The sequence below is a fragment of the Protopterus annectens genome, chromosome 10.part0, assembly GCF_019279795.1.
Source record: "Protopterus annectens isolate FY-2018-M chromosome 10.part0, PAN1.0, whole genome shotgun sequence".
Lineage (NCBI taxonomy): Eukaryota > Metazoa > Chordata > Ceratodontiformes > Protopteridae > Protopterus > Protopterus annectens.
Window position 1 is genome coordinate 401,566,396 of NC_056744.1, and position 18,598 is coordinate 401,584,993.

The 18,598-nt window shown below is 42.7% G+C and overlaps 1 protein-coding gene across 1 annotated transcript in view; it reads left to right on the plus strand.

Annotated features, from left to right (window-relative positions):
- The window catches only part of HMCN1 (hemicentin 1), a 5,606,893-nt gene that overhangs the window by 3,136,620 nt on the left and 2,451,675 nt on the right, over positions 1-18,598 (plus strand). Inside the window, exon 37 of the mRNA XM_044085314.1 lies at positions 15,230-15,331. Coding sequence (XP_043941249.1) covers positions 15,230-15,331 — 102 coding nt within the window. The remainder of the gene's footprint in view (positions 1-15,229; positions 15,332-18,598) is intronic.

The following is an 18,598-nucleotide window of genomic DNA, read 5'->3' on the forward strand; positions in this document are numbered from 1 at the left end:
CCCGTCATCTCAGTCCTCTATCAGCCTTTCAGATCTGGATGTGGATCGTGTGGTGCAGAAGCTGTTACAGGCACTGTCCTTTGCAAAAATTTTATCGGCTCCAACCCAAATGGCTTCGGAGCCAAAGACCCTTACACCAGCTATAACTGTTCCTCCTCTGAGCCATGCTGGTACTTCGGAGCCGGAGGAGTCAGACCTGTTGATTGTGGAACCCTCGGAGCTGACTCCTGTTCCGGTGTCTTCGGCTCCTTTCACTCTGACATCCTCGGTGCCGAACGAGGACTCTAGAAGCTGACACTTTCTGGTTGGGTCTGGGGAGGATAGTCGGACCGACTTGGTTCCGACTCTGCCTCTCGGGGCTTCAGCTCGGATGAACTTGGCTCGTACCTCTGGTTCGGAGCACCCTGTCCCGGTGCCGGGGGTGTCGACGGTTTCCTTGGATGCGTCAATTCCCTCTCATCGGAGCAGAGGTGCTTTCGATGCCATAAGGAGAGTTATGTCTCCTAAGACATCCTCGACCTCAGGTCTAGCTTCCTCCTCCCCTAAAGCACCTGTGTCTGCTTCTGCTTCACAGATCCTAACCAAGCGTAGAGACCCAGAGCCTTAGGAAGCCCCATTGGGTGGCCCTTGCTCTTCTGAGACCTCACCAGAAGCTCCCACTGATGAGATTCCCAAGAAGAGGGTTTGTAAGAGGAAACATCTAGACTCCCCTCAGGAATCTCTAACATCTGATACTGACTTGGAGGAGTCAGAAGGGTCCCCATGGTCCCCTCTGAAGCTATCTCAATCGCTGGCATACTTGAAATCCTAAGGCAGAGGGGTGACTGGCAGTCCAAAAACCCTAGTGAGGATGAGTCAGTTCTCCTGAAGGCTTTCGGGTCTCAGCCCTCCACCTCTTGGGTGTCTCCGCCCTTCGATGAGCTAATGCAGCTGGTTTCACAAAGGGCGTTGGAGTCTCCGGATACTAAGGAGCCTGTCCCTAGGAGGCCTAATAAGTTAATTTCTGCCCCCCTTGACAAATCTTTCGTGACAAAATGTGTGCCAGTTGATGCCATGTTGGTGGCTGCAGCCACCAAAAATGAAATGCCTGAATCTTCCTCGTCTGTCCATCCTCCTAACAGAGACTCCAGGATCATGGATAGATATTGGAAGTGCATGTTTAGTTCAGCGACTTTTGATCTTCATTCGCTCAACTATTTAACCCATTTTACCAGACTATAAAGAAATCTCCTTAAAGAGCCAGGAGATACTCTTTAGGGTACAGTACCTGCAGGAGCTACAGACAAAGTTGCCGCCCAGCATGCTACCCTCACTTCTATAGTGAAGTCATTCATGCGCCTCATTTCATATGCAGCTGATGGAACGAGTAGGGTAGCGGGTACAGGAGTCACTCTTAGGAGACACTCCTTGATACACGTGTGATCCTTCGTGGAGCCCTTCAGGTCATCCTTCGTGAATACCCCCTTTGATGGCTTGTCCCTTTTCAGCCTAAAGTCAAGGAAACCTTAACCAGGTGTGAGCAGGATGGAAAGACTCTGCCGTTGGGGTCTGTTTTTCCACCCCTACCAGACCGTACCCCAAGGGGCAAAGGGGAGGATAAATGTGGCTCTGAAAAGCCCAAGGAGCCTTTCAGGACACGCGTGGTGATCCCCCCTCCAGAGGCAGAGGGGAAATAATGGAAGACGCCACCCTCACGGCAGAGGGGGGTCTGCAACACCAGGGGGACAGAGATCACATTTTTGAGAAGCCCTACCAGCGCTCCTGAAAGGAGGCCCGACTGTCCTGCTCTGGAGGCAGTCAGGGGTCGCTTATCTTTGTACCCAGATGCCTGGCTCAAAATAACAAAAGACAGCTGGGTACAAAGTATCATTTCCAGAGGATACTTCATCCCATTCACCACACCCTCTGCACCCATAAGAAAAATCCCGGACATTCCACCCAGTTACAGGGAACAAGCAACAATAGAGGTCCAAACATTGCTAAGAAGAAGAGTCATCCAGCCAGTCCCAGCAGACCAGACAGGATCCGGAACTTACTCAAGATTCTTTTTAGTTCCAAAAAAGATGGGGGACTGGAGACCCATATTGGACCTCAGCAGACTGAACAAATCTGTAAAGAAAGAGAAATTCTGGATGATCACGCTTCATTCTATACCTCCCTTCTTAGGGAAAGACAATTGGATGTGCTGGATAGATCTCCAGGATGCATATTACCACATAAAAATGGCCAGGCCATTCAGGGATCATCTTCGCTTCCGGTTGGGAGCTAATCATTACCAGTTTTGTTCCCTGCCCTTTGGCCTCACTACAGCCCCCAGAGTGTTCACCAAATGCATGGCAGTGGTCATTGCTCATCTGAGGCGTTTAGGATTCCAGGTGTATGTCCTTCATGGATGCATCTGCAGTCATAACAAATGGGTTGTCCTGTCGTCAGGCAGCCCTTCGGTCGGCCGGATTCCAAAGTCTGGGTCCGGCTTTGGCTGATGTCACACTTCACCCGACGTCATCTCTGCTGGTCTTCGGGTATAAAGGCATCAGCCGATGCCATTTTCCTCAGTCTTTCTTGCGCGCCGCGAAGCAGCGCCCGAAGCAAGCTGTTCGCAAGTGCCGGTCGGTCAGATCCAGAGATTACTACTACCGAATACTGCCAAGACTTCTAAAAGCTAAGTACCCGTTGGGGACTCTTTCTTGCCTCAGCCGATGTCAGAAAAAGTCAATAACTGTTTAACTTGTGGGAAACAAATACCTCATAAAGATTTCCACTCTTACTGTCTGCCTTGCTTAGGCCCAGACCACAACGTAGCAGCCTGTTCGGCCTGTGCTTCCTTCAACCGACGAACGCTTAGGCCGGGTCGGAGTTTGCTGAACAGTTTTTGGCTCAGACTTTGCGTACATTATGCCGTCGGATCCTCCGACTACCCAAATTGTTAAAAACGCAAGAAAAGACCGAATTCGCGGTCCGCGGTTTCGGCGAAACCACGGTTAAGCAAGCGAGTGTCTCGGTTTCGGCGAAACCGAGAAACTGGTCAATCTTCAGCGAATCCATGACTACTACTGAGGCTCCCGCTACTTTACCTGAATCGGCCTCAGAAATTTTGCCTACAACTGTGGCTTCTAGTGAGTTATCAGACACTATCCCTTTGGATGTCTCTACCCCAGCACGTGGTGCTGCTAGACCCCCTGCAGCCATGTCTATCAAGGCCTTTGCCAGGGCTAAAGCAGCCAAATCTGCTAAGTCAGTGCCTGTTAAACCTCCCTCACACAGGCCCACTTCCAGTTCACAAATGCTTACTCTGGCAGAAGATTTAATATCCTTAATTAGGGGATCCCAATCTCACCCAGACAGGGCCTCTCAGCCCCCAGAAAAGAGACCTAGAACAGAACCCCCCAAGCCACTGTCCTCTGATGATTCTGCGGATGACTCCGACATTACAGAACAGCCAGAGGATCCTTTCTCGACTTATGAAGACTCTGATGAGGAAGAATCCATTCCAGCTGCCTCTCCACCAGAGGAATTTTCCTTTGGGGAAACCTTACATGCCATGAGAGAGCAATTCCAATGGCAGGGACAAGATTTTTCAGATTCAAGAAAAAGGCTTAGGACTTTTCTGTGCTTACCACAACATAGGCCCTTAGCTATTCCTCCTGTTTTGCCTGTTGTGGATGATGCATTTAATGATGTCTGCACTGCTCCTGATTCTTTACCTCCAGCCCCTGCCAAACCTGATAGATTTTACAGGGTACCAGACACTCACCACCACCTATACAAGGCCCCACTGGCAGATCCCGAAACTATTTCCCAGGGGCCTAAGGCAGTAGCCTCGACCACAGCAAAAAACCCTATTCCTTCAGAAAGGGAATCCAGGTCTTTAGACAGATGGGGTAAAAAAGTTTACACTTCTGCTACTCTCTCAGCTAGAGCTTTAAACTGTCAGTTTCACGTGATCCAATACCAAGAGTTTATGCTTGATCAGTTAACTAAAAAACTAACCTCTGATGAATCTATAGATAAGAAATATGTATTAGAAATGGTGAATAACATACAACAGGTTAGTAACCATTCCTTAAAATGTGGCTATGATGCACTGGAGGCTTCATTTAGATCAGCCATGACTGGCACAGTGATAAGAAGACATGCATGGTTGAAAGAGCAGGTCTTACTGGATCATGTTAAAGCTAAGCTATTAGATGCTCCTATGGATAAGGCCAGTTTATTTGGTACACCTGCCCAGGAGGTAATGAAGAAAATGGAAGAAAAGGCAAAATCTGTACAAACAGTTAAAGATTTCTTACAGGTTCAACCCCCAAGGTTTAGCAGGAACTGGCCTGCCAAAAATTGGTCCTTTCCTGACTCCACAAGATCCCAAAGGGGCAGAAATCAATCCAGAGGAGGTGCCTACAGAGGATGACAGTGGCAAGGTAATAACAGAGGCACAGACACGACCACTACCACTGCAACAGGACAATCACAGTGACTTGGCTCTAACTCCGCCTACCAGGGAGCAAATAGCAGCACCATTAGGCGGAAAGTTAGCCTTATTCTCGAAAAATTGGCACTATATCACAAAAGACAAGTGGATTTTGCAAACCATAGACCAAGGCTACGGTTCCACTTCCACACCTTACCAGTCAAAGAGGAATGCCAAACCTGCCTCCAAATCAAAAAAATAGAAGCTCTACAACAGATAAGGCAATTAACAAAGATGAGAGCTGTGGAAAGAGTACCAATAACAGAACAGGGCAAAGGATTCTACTCCAGACTCTTCCTAGTACCAAGAAAAGAAAAAGCTGGAGACCTATTCTCGACCTGTCCATCTTAAACACATACATCATTGTCCCAAAATTCAAAATGCTGACCCTACAGCAACTTCTTCCCATGCTGGGCAAGGAGTGTTGGCTGGTAACTCTAGATCTCAAGGAGGCATACCTGCACGTCCCCATTCGACCAAATTGCAGAAGATACCTCAGATTTCTTGCAGGATCAGAGCATTATCAATTCTCAGCATTGCCCTTTGGCTTATCTACTGCCCAGAGTACTCACAAAATGCCTGGCATCAGTAATCGCCACTGCAGACTACAGGGAATCCAAATTTATCCATACCTGGACGACTGCCTGCTACAAGCGGACAACAAAAGCAAGCTGACAACAGATTTACAAAGGGTCATTTACTTGCTACAAGCCCTGGGATACACAGTCAATTTACAAAAGTCAAGGCTGATACCATCCCAAACAAGAACATTCTTGGAACTGGACACAGTAAAACAAATGGCATTCCTAACTGCAGAAAAACAAAAAGAACTCCCTCTTTACTTCTTGGCATTAACAAAACAGAACAAACTAACAGCAAGAAAAGTTCTGCAGGCCCTGGGCTTCATGGCATCATGCATAATCTTGGTCCCACATGCCAGACTGCATATGAGAAAACTACAGTGGTACCTCAAGAATTTATGGTCTCAACACAGGCACAGTCTAGAAACAGAAATACCACTAATCCCATGCCTAAAACAGGAGTTCCTATGGTGGGCTCAAGCATGCCAGTCAAACCCAGGCCTACCCTTCCACAACTTTCGAACAAGCCAAACCATCACAACAGCCGCCTCAGACCTAGGATGGGCACATGCTGGACAAATACAAGGATTGTGGACTCAGGACCAGCTGCACCTGCACATAAACCAAAAAGAAATGCTGGCAGTAAAACTGGCAATCCAAAAATTCAGACCATTCCTCAAAGAAGGACATTTGATGATAAGGACAGACAACACCACAGTCATGTGGTACATCAACAAGCAGGGAGGCACTCATTCATACCCCCTATGCAGAATGACTTTGGACCTTTGGAATCTGGCACTCAGCTACAACATCCAGTTACAGGCAATATTTGTAACGGAAAGGAGAACACTCTAGCAGACATGTTAAGCAGAACCACCTCGGATGCTCACGAATGGATGCTACACCCGGACATCTTCAAGACCATCATAAAGAAATGGGGAATGCCACAAATAGACCTATTCGCTTCCCTCTCAATCACCAGCTCAAAAATTCTGCACAAGGACATTCCACCGCATGGAAGGTGGATTCTCTCCTTCAGCTGGAAAGGTCTGACAGCATATGCATTTCCACCTCTTCCCTTGATACACAGGGTATTACTAAAAATCAAGGAGGAACGTCCAAGGATAATCCTGATAGGTTGCAAGTGGCCAAAACAACACTGGTACCCATTGCTGAGGAGCATGTCTCGGGAGAAAATGTGGACAATACCCTGATGCCTTTGATGTTAACTCAGAACAACTACAGCATCATGCATCCAAACCTAAAAACTTTGCAACTGACTGCCTGGAGCATCACATAGCTGCAACTAATCCAGATCTTTCCCAAAGGGTTAAAGACATTATCCTTGTAGCCTGCAGACCTTCAACAAGAAGGAACTATGCAGGAAAATGGAAAAGGTTTGTCATTTGGAGTGCTGAAAGAGGAAAAGATGTGTCAAGTATAGATATTGCTAACATTCTGGAGTATTTGGCAGAGCTTCTACATACAGGCCTGTCCTATTCCTCCATCAAGATACATGCATCAGCTATTTCAGCAGAATACAGCTTTGATCCACCTGTCTTTTCACATCCTCTACTCAGGCAGTTCCTCAGAGGGATCAAGAATGTAAAACCTCCTAGGAAACCACCATTACCAGCATGGGACTTGAACTTTGTGCTAGAAAAGTTGACACTCCCTCCATTTGAACCAGCAGCAACAGCAGATCTACAGCACCTGTCATGGAAAACTGCTTTCCTACTGGCAATTACCTCAGCAAGGAGGGTTTCTGAACTTAAGGCCTTAATGGCAGTACAACCCTTCCTAATCTTCCATCAAGATAGGGTGTCCATGAGAACTAATCCTACATTTATGCCTAAGGTGGTATCCAGAGTGTCTTTAAACCAGGCAATCCACCTGCCTACCTTCTTTCCCAATCCACAAAACAGAGGGAAAGAATGCTGCATACCTTGGATGTACATAGACAGCTACGCTACTACCTGGACAGAACCAAAAGTAACAGAAAAACTGACCAGCTTTTTGTAGCCTATGCAACAGGAAGGGAAGGAAAAGCAATTTCCAAACAGACAATCTCCAAATGGATAGGAAATTGCATAGTTACTCCTACCATGGAAAACCAATTCCACAGAACATAAGGCCTCATTCTACAAGGGCTACAGCCACTACCACAGCTTTCTTACGAGGAGTGGCAACCAAGGACATTATTCTACTTGGACCTCCATGCATACATTTGCCAAGCATTATAATTTACCTCTGTATTCTAGATCCCGAGCAGGGTTTGCCACTGCTGTACTGCAAGGGATCCTATCCACACCATAATTTTTTCTACCTCCTCCCCTAGTTGGCTATGGTATTCTACCCATTTGTTATGACTGCAGATGCATCCATGAAGGAGATAGTACAGTTTTGTACCTACCATAAATGTAGATGTCCGAACTGGATAGCATCTGCAGTCAGGATTACCCTCCCTCCTTCCCCTCTGTGGTACTCCTAGGGTATTTACCCTCCTTATAGCTAGCTGGGAGTCTCTTATGGTGTATTTGTTTGTATATATGTACATACATGCTTATTTTTTGTGTTTGCCTTCTATGGAAACATTGGCATTTATCCAAAATTTAGCCTTCCAAGAGGGCAACTGGCATCTGGGGCAAGAAACACTGAGGAATGATGCCTTTATACCCGAAGACCAGCAGAGATGACGCCGGGTGAAGTGCGACATCAGGGACCCAGACTTTGGAAGGGGCTGCCTGACGACAGGACAACCCATTTGTTATGAATGCAGATGCTATCCAGTTCGGACATCTACATTTATGGTAGGTACAAAACTGTACTTTCTGTACCTAGACGATTGGCTCCTTACTGCCACCACCAGGCATCAACTCATACAGGCCAGGGAGTCCACTCTGTCACTCTGCAATTAGCTGGACATTACAATAAACTCAGAAAAATCTGCCTTGCCACCATTGCAGCATATCGTCTTTATCGGAGCAGAACTGGACACCACCACACTAAGACTTCCAGTAGAAAGAATCTTACTTCTCCGTCAGCATGTCAGATTTCTGATATCCAAAGACAAAGCACCAGCATCAGAAGTTCTGAAATTGTTAGGCCTGATGGCAGCAGCAGTTCTAGCCATACCACTAGGTCGTACGCACATGCGGATACTATAATGGCTGTTGTTCACTCAATGGTCTTACCAAGAACTCCCTATGTCTCACTTGATAATGATCACAAATTCCTGCAAAAACGATCTTCAGTGGTGGTTGACCTCACTTCATGTCACAATAGGACGCCTATTTCTGCTACCCACTTCAGCGGTCACAGTGATCATGGATGCTTCCCTGATGGGGGAGGGGGCATTTCAGGGAAAGACAGCCCATGGCACATGGACCGATCAAGAGACACATCTGCATATCAATGTCCTAGAGATGAGAGCAGTACTTCTGGCATTGCAGTACTTTCAGGACTGTCTTCCTCTGGGTACAATTGCGATTCAGACAGACAATATGTCAGTGGTCTGGTATTTGAACAAACAAGGAGGAACCAGATCTTACCCCCTTTGTCGCCAGGCCCTCAGAGTATGGCAGTGGGCTATTTCCACCTAGCGCTTATTGTTAGCAACGCACATCCCGAGGAAATCCAATGTGATAGCAGACAAGTTGAGCAGAGCAATTTTGTTACCCCACGAGTGGTCCCTTAAGACGGAAATAGCGGACAGGATATTCCGCAGGTGGGGCCAGCCTTGCTGTGACCTTTTTGACAGTCACATGAACACCAAATGCAGAAGCTACTTTGCCCTGATTCCCCCACCGGGATGATTGGCCCCCCGGGTCTCCTCTATGCATTCCCTCCAATCCCGTTGATACTCAAGGTATTACAGAAAGCCAAAGCCATGTGAAGGACCATCATTCTATCAGCTCCCTACTGGCCTCATCAGATGTGGTTCCCCTTCCTTCGACTTCATCTTTTAGAGGACCACTGGATTCTGGACCCAGTTCCAGACCTTCTGACGCACTCGCCGGGGGAACTTCATCCCTCTCTGCAGTCCCTGAAGCTGACAGCTTGGCTGCTCCAATTCCCTTCATAGCCAGGTTCCATAACCTTTCCAGTGAAACGAAGCAAATTCTCCTCTCCTCTCATAAATCTTCTACGAGGAAGCTGTACCTCAGCAAATGGAAAACATTTTCTATATGGGCTTCTAAAAACAATATTGATTCTTACCAAGCCCCTATGGCCTCTATTCTAGAATTCTTAACCATAATATTCAATAAAGGAGCTGCAGCAGCAACAGTCTGTGTTCAACTGGCTGCCATTTCTAACTTTCATCTGGGATTTGAAAGTTTGAATATTATGTCACACAATTTATCCAAAGCCTTTCTCAAAGGGACCTTTCATATTGGACCACCAGTGAAATCTCCCTGTTCTCCATGGAATCTAAATTTTATGCTTTCCCGCATAATTCTTCTGCCATTTGAACCAGCTTCCTCATGTGACCTCAAATTGTTGTCATGGAAAACCATCTTTTTAGTGGCTATTATTTCTGCTCGCAAAGTGTCAGAGCTTCAGGCTTTATCCATCAAGCCTCCTTATTTGATATTCCATGCTGACAGGGTCTCATTTCGAACAAACCCCTTTTTCTTACCTAACGTTTGCACTGAAACTAATCTCAACCAAATTATTGATTTGACAGTTTTCTTCCCCAACCATTCAAACAATTTAGAGTACATGCTGCACAAACTTGATGTTCACAGACAGCTCAGATTTTATTTGGATAGAACAAAAGATTTCAGGAAATCAGACCAGCTTTTTGTTTCATTTTCAGACTCCAGGAAGGGTAGACCAGTGGCTAAAACAACTCTGTTTAAATGGTTATCTGATTGTATCACCTTTGCTTATTCAGCTGCCAATATGCCCTTACAGCATAAAATTAAGGCTCACTCAACCAGACCTGTTTCTACAGCCTCTGCCTTTTCTGCCAGACTTTCTATTGATAAAATTTGCACAGCAGCCATTTGGTCAAAACCTCATACCTTTATCACTCATTACAAAGTTGACAGGGTCTCCAGGGACCCCTAGGGCCTCCTTTGGATCCACGGTCCTGAGAAATATACTCTCGTGAGCCACCCGAGGTTGATGGTGGTTGGGACGCTACCCATCAGTAAAGAATGAACGGCGAGATAGAACAACTTCACATAAAGAAGTTATGTACTTACCATAACATTCCATGTGAGTTGTTCATCTCGCCTTCATTCTTACGTCCCTCCCTCCTACCCCCTCTTTGGCTTTTAGAAGACCGAGATGCTGGATCCATCCTGGTTGTGTAATCCTTCTATACCTTCTCTTGGGAGTGATAGAATGACATATGGTATTGTTATACGCAGCAAACATGATCTGAGGTAACTGTAGGTGCATCATGGGATAGGGACTTGGCCTCGAGCTACTTGAAGACCTCGAGCTTTGCAATTGGCCAACTCAGAGTCGAGGGATTGGCTCCGAACCAATCAGTAAAGAATGAAGGCGAGATGAACAACTCACATGGAATGTTATGGTAAGTACATAACTTCTTTTTTTTGTCAAACTAAAATAACCACCACTAATCCAGGAAACACCTGCGATAACCACTCTGTCCACAGAATGAATGAATTCAATAATCCAGGACCAAAAAGGAGCAGGCACGCTGAAGTAAAAAAGAGAATCTATTTAAGCCAAACACCGAAGCGTTTTGTCGGCGCACTGCACCAACTTCATCAGAAAAGACAAAACTCGCACCATTGCACTAGTTCTCTTAAAATACAGACACTTAAAGAACACCCCCCCCTTTTATGCACTATTTAAAGGCGCCAATACAAAATAAAATCAAATGGCAAACACAACAATGTATAAATACCTACAACATTTATAAAATAAATATATATATGCATATATACATCGAAAAACTGTCGGATAAATTAAACAACTATATTGAACCCAACATAAATCAACTGTCACTATACGAGCCTTAAGGTACCTAAAATAAGCACATATTAAAAATGCACGAAGTTAGGATATTAAAATATACAACTAAAACTAAAAATCTAAAGGGGTAATGGATAGAATAACATGGCTGATCACAAATATTGCTAAACCTAAATTGAATTAAATTAAATTCAGCCTAGGAATCCCTATCATATCCCGAGCACATACAACCCGCCATTGCTTCCCTCACTGAGTGTGTTTGAACAAATGTGCTATCTGGACATCCGGTACCTACTCAATTCTAAGCATTCAGTTCAATTTAACATTTCTAAGAATGAGAGGGATTTATTGGATGTCCAATGTTCCTCATCAGTGAGACTGATGCAACCTGGTAAGGGGAGCGGGTTGGTGGCTATGGATTTTGACGAGTATATTGATAGGATGTTGGCTATACTATCTACTGATACTTATAGGGAAGTATCAAAGAATGAATTGAATCAGAGTATTAGCCGAGTACGGTCTTACTTCGAAGATATGTTCATCAATGGCTCGTTGGACCTGGATGTGTTTAATTTTATTTCGGTTTCGTCACCTCGTATTCCCATGTTGTACGGGAATCCAAAGATCCACAAGAGCATCCAGGACCCACCTATGCGCCAGTTAGTGAGTGCTAAAGGTAGTATTACCTATGCAGCGGCCAAGGTGGTGGATGTTATCCTTAAGAAATATGTGGCATGTGTTCCACATATCTCGAAAGATTCCTGGTGTTTTTTGGAGAAGGGTGGATCAACTGTCTTTAGTGGGAGTTGCTATTTCTTGACTAGTGGGAGTTGCTATTTCTTGACTATTGATGTAATTGATTTATATTCTTCCATCCCCCATGGGGTGGCAGTTAAATGGATCCAGTTAGAGATGTCTTCCAATCAAGCTCCAGTAGAGGAGATTTCTATGGTTAGTGAGTTGCTGGACATTATTTTGACTTGTAACTTCTTCACATTTAATGACCGATGGTTTCATCAATTAATCGGAGTCCCAACGGGGTCACCCTGTGGGGCCAGTGTGGCCAATTTAGTGATGGCCCACTGGGAGAGGGACGTTGTTTTTTCTAATACCATCGTGCAGGAGAAGGTTGCTTTGTACACAAGGTTCCTGGATGACATTTTCATAATTTTTAATGGTACTCAAGAGGAGGCACTTAGTTTGGTTGATAGCTTTAACAACTCATCCGACTTTTTGAAATTTACTTCAACTCTTGGCTCAGATAGGATTACCTATCTGGACATGGAGCTTTTTATTGATAGGGGTCAGAGTCGGTTTTTAGCTAAAATCCATCGAAAACCAACTTTTTCTAACTCCTATTTACATTTTGACAGCGAACATCCTGCCCACCAAAAGAGAGCCATAGTCAAGGGCCAGCTGGTCAGGGCGGCCAGGATGGTGTCCGATGACAGGGATTTTTTAGATGAGTGTAAGTTTATTTCCAACCTTTTTATGTGCTGAGGATACCCAGAGGCCTTGATTGCTAAGTTGTGCTCGGAGGTCAGGTGTAAGAGGGCCAATGGCCATTTTTCACCCATTTTGGGCCGCTCTGGTTCGGAGTTAATAACACCCCCCCGACCTGATCGTAATAGCAACGAGGTCCAGTGCAACTTAATCCTTTCTTTCAACTTGGATGCCTATGAGATAGTGTCAATAATCAAGAAGAATTGGCGTTTGTTATCATCTGATCCTTCAGGATGGGCTGGGTTCAATCATTTGCCCTTAGTGACATTCAGGAGAGGTCCCAGCATTAAGGACATTTTGGAAATGAAATTTAAGAGTGTATCCTCACAGTCTGGAATGTATAAATGCAATATGTGCAGGTTTTGCAGATATGTTAAAGCGGGTACAGCCTTCTCGGTTAGGGATAGGAAGTTTCTCATTAGAGGTAGATACAATTGTGCCAGCAATCAGTTGGTTTATCTAGCTCAATGCTCGTCCTGTCCTGGTTTTTATATTGGTAAGACCAATAGGAAGTTATAGGACAGAATGTATGAGCATTTGTATGCCATCAAGAAGGAGAGGTTGGATAATGCTTTGGCCATGCACATTCATGATCATCTAGGTCACGAGTTTACTTTCTCGGTCATTGATCATTTATGTACCGGGAATATGGGGGGGGGCAGAATCGCTTAGATTGGAATGTAGGGAACTTATGTGGCAGCTGAGTTTGGAGGCTTATCACCCCCCTGGCCTCAACAGCATGTTATCTGTCAGCTGTTTTTTGAAATTAAGAAGTTTAGTGAGGTGAGGTTCTCATTGTAGGGTGGATTTTTATCCCCCCTTTTATTGTAGAATGGAGATCTCCCCACTTATACGGTCTGAGTTTGGTTCGTATTTGTTCACGTACTTTTGGCGTTTAGCTTGGTAGTATCCAGGTTACCAAACCATTAATTTTGTGGTTAGTCAATTTAGGTTTAGCAATATTTGTGATCAGCCATGTTATTCTATCCATTACCCCTTTAGATTTTTAGTTTTAGTTGTATATTTTAATATCCTAACTTCGTGCATTTTTAATATGTGCTTATTTTAGGTACCTTAAGGCTCGTATAGTGACAGTTGATTTATGTTGGGTTCAATATAGTTGTTTAATTTATCCGACAGTTTTTCGATGTATATATGCATATATATATTTATTTTATAAATGTTGTAGGTATTTATACATTATGTGTTTGCCATTTGATTTTATTTTGTATTGGCGCCTTTAAATAGTGCATAAAAAGGGATGTGTGTTCTTTAAGTGTCTGTATATTAAGAGAACTAATGCAATGGCGCGAGTTTTGTCTTTTCTGATGAAGTTGGTGCAGTGTGCTGACGAAAAGCTTCGGTGTTTGGCTTAAATAAATTCTCTTTTTTACTTCAGCGTGCCTGCTCCTTTTTGGTCCTGGATTATTGAATTCATTCATTCTGTGGACAGAGTGGTTATCGCAGGTGTTTCCTGGATTAGTGGTGGTTATTTTAGTTTGTCTTGTGTATTTGAAGTTCTTTTTTTTTTGTGATATAAAAAAATGAGACCACAATAAATCATTGAAAAACTTTTCCCACCTTTAATGTGACCTATAACCTGTTCAATTCAATTAAAAAACAAACAAATCTGTTAGGGGAAAAAATATAAAAAATAAAAAAAACATACAATACGCTGGTTGTATAAGTGTGCAAACCCTTAAACTAATACTTTGTTGAAGCACCTTTTGATTTAATTACAGCATTCGGTCCACTGTAGCTATATCTACATGGTTCTAAGCTCTGCATAAAGGTATCTGACAGTTAGTGCAGAGGACTAAGGCTGTGAGCTCCTTCCTGTGGTACAGGGTTTCATCCCTTCAGCCTTCATTTGCCTAGTGTGTAACCTTGAGCATGTCATTTAACAAGACAGCATTTTGGGAGTTTAGGCTAAGCTCCTTAACATGTCCTGGACTACATGCCTTGTAATTATCTATGAACCTACAAAAAATGTATTTAAACTGCCAGCTGAAGTGTCACTTATATGTCCTTTTGATTTCCATATGTTTTGTAGTGGGCAGTTTAATATTCAATGGTATTCTTTTTTTTCCTCTCATGATTTTAGCACAGAAAATTCCTGACAGAAATTCTGAGATGCAAGGCCAATACCTTGGATCCTACTTCACTGAAGTGCAAGGCAGTGATACCTTGAATCATACTAAATTGAATCCTCAGTATAATAGCATGTCTGTGTATGATGTGGCCTGTTTAACCAGTGATTCCCAAATTGTGCATATACTCTTGGGTTGTAGTGAACTCCCAGTTATGACTATGGGAGTTTATTTAATCAGTGAATGCAAGAAATATGCTAACGGTTAACATTTGATAATTTGTGCAGTATTGCCTATGTGAAATGTGACTTAACTTTTTCTGAACTATGCCGAAGAATAGAATGTTGGGCTTACTGCTGATGGTACTTCCCAAGATCTCTGAGGCTGCAACTTTCATTTGGGCATTTTAATGTTATGTTTAGCTATTTATGAAGTGACATTGTTTTGCAAATATCTGTCAGACTGCATTGTAATGAGTCAGAAGGTAGATAGTCTAGTCCCAGTTGTCATTACAGCAGAGAGATGAATCTGCTCATAGTAGTGAAAACTGAATGAGCAAGTAATTTGGTTTACAAAGTGTTGCATTTTGCTAAAAAACATGATGAAATACTGAATACGTTTTTGTACTTTTATAGAACCTCCCAGAATTGAGGGGACGGATGAGATTCTGAATGAAACTGTGATAATTAATAATCCTGTCCAATTTGAGTGTCTGGCATTTGGGAAACCCTTACCAGGTATGTCTGTTATTGACAGTACAAATGACACGTGTTTATAATACAAACTAATGTTTTCTAAAAATTAGAAGATATGGTCTTCGGGTGTATACAAATAACTTGTCTCATTTTGTTTTTGTAGGATGCTAAGTTTTTGTGGCTTGCCAGACAAATCTGGGGTTTTGGTTTACAAAACAGGAAGAGTCCGTCCTTTAATTAGGTGTATTCATATCATAATCACTAACAGTGAAGACATAGTATTGAGTGCATTTTATATCAAACTGTTCCCTGTACATTGTGATCAGCCCTGTTCTGAATGAAGTTTATATTTTATGAAGAGCCATACTACAACTAGTGCTGAAGCTTTATATGTGGGAAGAGTTGACTTTTTTATTTGTGAATTACTGATTGTTAGTGGTTGCTGGGCAGTAAAAAATTGTTTGAACTGCAACTGTAGTTTGAGTTTACTGTTAGTAGCAGTTCCAGGATCACCTCTAACTCACTCCCATTTCCACAGTTTTATGCGCAGAAGGACCCTCTCTCGAAATCTGTTTTCACACGCATAAGTTCAGTCGTGTCTGACACCTTTCCCAAACTACTGTTTATTTTAAGGATACACTTTGTTCTATTCAAGAGTTGTGCTGAGGTTCTCTGGTTTTCTGGTGCATTTGCCCTCTCATTCACTTCTGACCTGGTGATCCCTGAATTTAAGTATATCAAGACTACAACTTTCATTTGGGCATTTTAACCTTTTATAGTTATCTTTCTAATTCTGAAATGACATTATTTTGCAAATAACTATCAGACTGCATTGTGATGAGTCAGACATTAGCTAGTCTACTCCCCTGATTATCATTTCAGTAGAGATGATTTTTTTGTTTTGTTACCTGACATTTACCTTTTAAACCTTTTTCTGTATATCTTAACAGCTGCAATTATTTCTCATTGTGTTCCTACTAATTCCTGGATTCACAGTAGATGCTGCTTATACTATAAATCTTTCAGAGTTTTGCCAGAAGTGTGCAGTGCTTAATTACTATTGAGATCAGAAATGCATTTTTCAGTCCATTGGATTTGTGTACATGTATGCATGTGTTTTCATGCAACCTTACCTCTCAGCTATCCAGATTTTTGCAGAATATCCATATTTTGTCTCATATTGTTGGTCCATTCCTCATAAAATCTGTGTTTTTTCTGATAAGTCATTGAGAACTGAAGTAAATAAATAATGATACACATTTGAGTTTCAGATTTTATATCCTTTAAATAATGCATGCTAACAAAAAATCTTCTGTTCTAGTAAGTTTCCAAGTTTATTAGAGCAATTTTTAAATCTGTTCCTATTTTTGCCCTTTGTTACCCCTTCCCCCATTATTTTAGGCTTTGTCTAGATTTCTTGAACTAAGAGGTTGAGAGGTATGCATGTTACTGTTACTTATTTGAATGTGTAAGAGTTTTTCTGAACACCAGTGCCCATCATGGTCTTCTAAGTCTGGCTTGATTTCTAGTAGTTATTTTTAGAGCAGGCCAAATAATTAATTGTGTTTCCTTCTTACAAATACTTTCTTCAGCATTATTAAATTTCTAAATATTGGTGCTTATCGTTCCATGACTCGAAATGGGCTCCCTATATTTTATTCTGAGTGTAAGGAACTTTTTTATCTGTTGGCTCAGTTCAATGTCATTTGAGGTCACATTTCATTGTATTTCTCAGTGGTACCATGTGTAGTCCTATCTTAGTTTTGTTCTTTGATTCAAATGGTGATGTTTAAGAAGAGTTTAAAGTTAATTCCTAAATGTTTCTGTCTTAGGAAGTATATCCTTAGCCTGTCAGATGGTGCAGAACATTAAGGCTGTGAGCTGTAGTTCCCAAGTTACTGGGTTTGATTCTCTTGGTCCTCCTTTGCCTACTGTGAGTCTTTGAGCAAGTCACTTTACCAGACATTGCTCCCAAGTCGCATGTAAAAAGGGACTGTAGGTCCAGTGGTCCTACCTGGTTTAACAAATGGGTTTTATTATTATTATAATCATCATCATCATCATTATCATTATCATTATTATTAAACCTTTAAAGGATGATATTTATCTGTACATCACTTGCTTTTGGCTCATTGTATTCATTTGTAATTAGACCAGATCCACTTTTGGACCCTATCACCAAACCAGTTCTGGCTTCAGTGTCAGCTATGGTTATAATTTAGCTTACTCTTTTGAGTAACACAGAGAAATGTAGACATGTTGACTTAATGACCCAATTATTGCCTGTTTTTACACACTGAACCCACTTGGACACTTTTGTACTTGTTGGAACATTTGTCTGTGGGCACTTTCACTAGCCCAGTCTGACATCAGTAAGTTGTGGTATTATGTCTTTATGAATTAGCTCAATCAGTAGCTTCATTCTATACTGCTTTGACTTTGGTGGCAGTGTCAAATGCAGGACACATCTTGGGTTTTGTTGTCCATATTATTGTTGTTGAAGTTTAGCTTCTCAGCATAAACTACCTCACCGGCTTTGGCCAGAGTTCCAGGGTCGAATGTCTCACTGACTCTACTTCACAAACCAGACTGTCAGTGCTTATCTCTAGTGCAGATCTGGCATCAAGCAGCTTCACACAATAGAGTTCTTTCTCTCTAGGCACCACTTTGGAGTTGGGTTAATAAGGTCTTACCTGGCTGGATCCCTTCCATGGTATACTAGACAGGTAGGTTGATTACTGGAGCTTAAGATCCAGTGGATGACTCTATTCTACTCCCCACAATCTAAGCAAGGCTGCCTTCCATAAAAATGTTTTACCTTGATTCCCATTTGAAGACTGTTTCCAGTAACTGAATCTTTTCTTTCTACCTAGGCCTTATTTACTGTTGACTTTCCATTCCTTGTGGTCCTTGTGGTACATTCCAAGGCAGGATGTCTCTTAAACCATTACATTTTCTTTGCTAAACAGAATTTTGGATGTTCTCGATAACTGTCCTGCTTTCACCCTAAGCCCTTTTTGGCATAGCTACTACTCTGCTTATATTCATTTGAAGTCTTTGTCAAGTAATAATTTTGTGGGGAGATAGATGATACATGGCTTGTGGAAGTTTTAAGATAACTACTTTCTCTTGCCATCTGATCCTTTGTTACCCAGGTTCCCATTCACAAATGTCTCTTCTTCTTCCCCTTTACAGACAGTACTTCTTATGTTCTCTTTCCTTTTTTCAGGGCAGTGCATGAATCAGAAAAAAACAAATCTAGCTTTATTGTTTACTGTCACAATTGTGGTGGAAATCATTTGTCTAAAA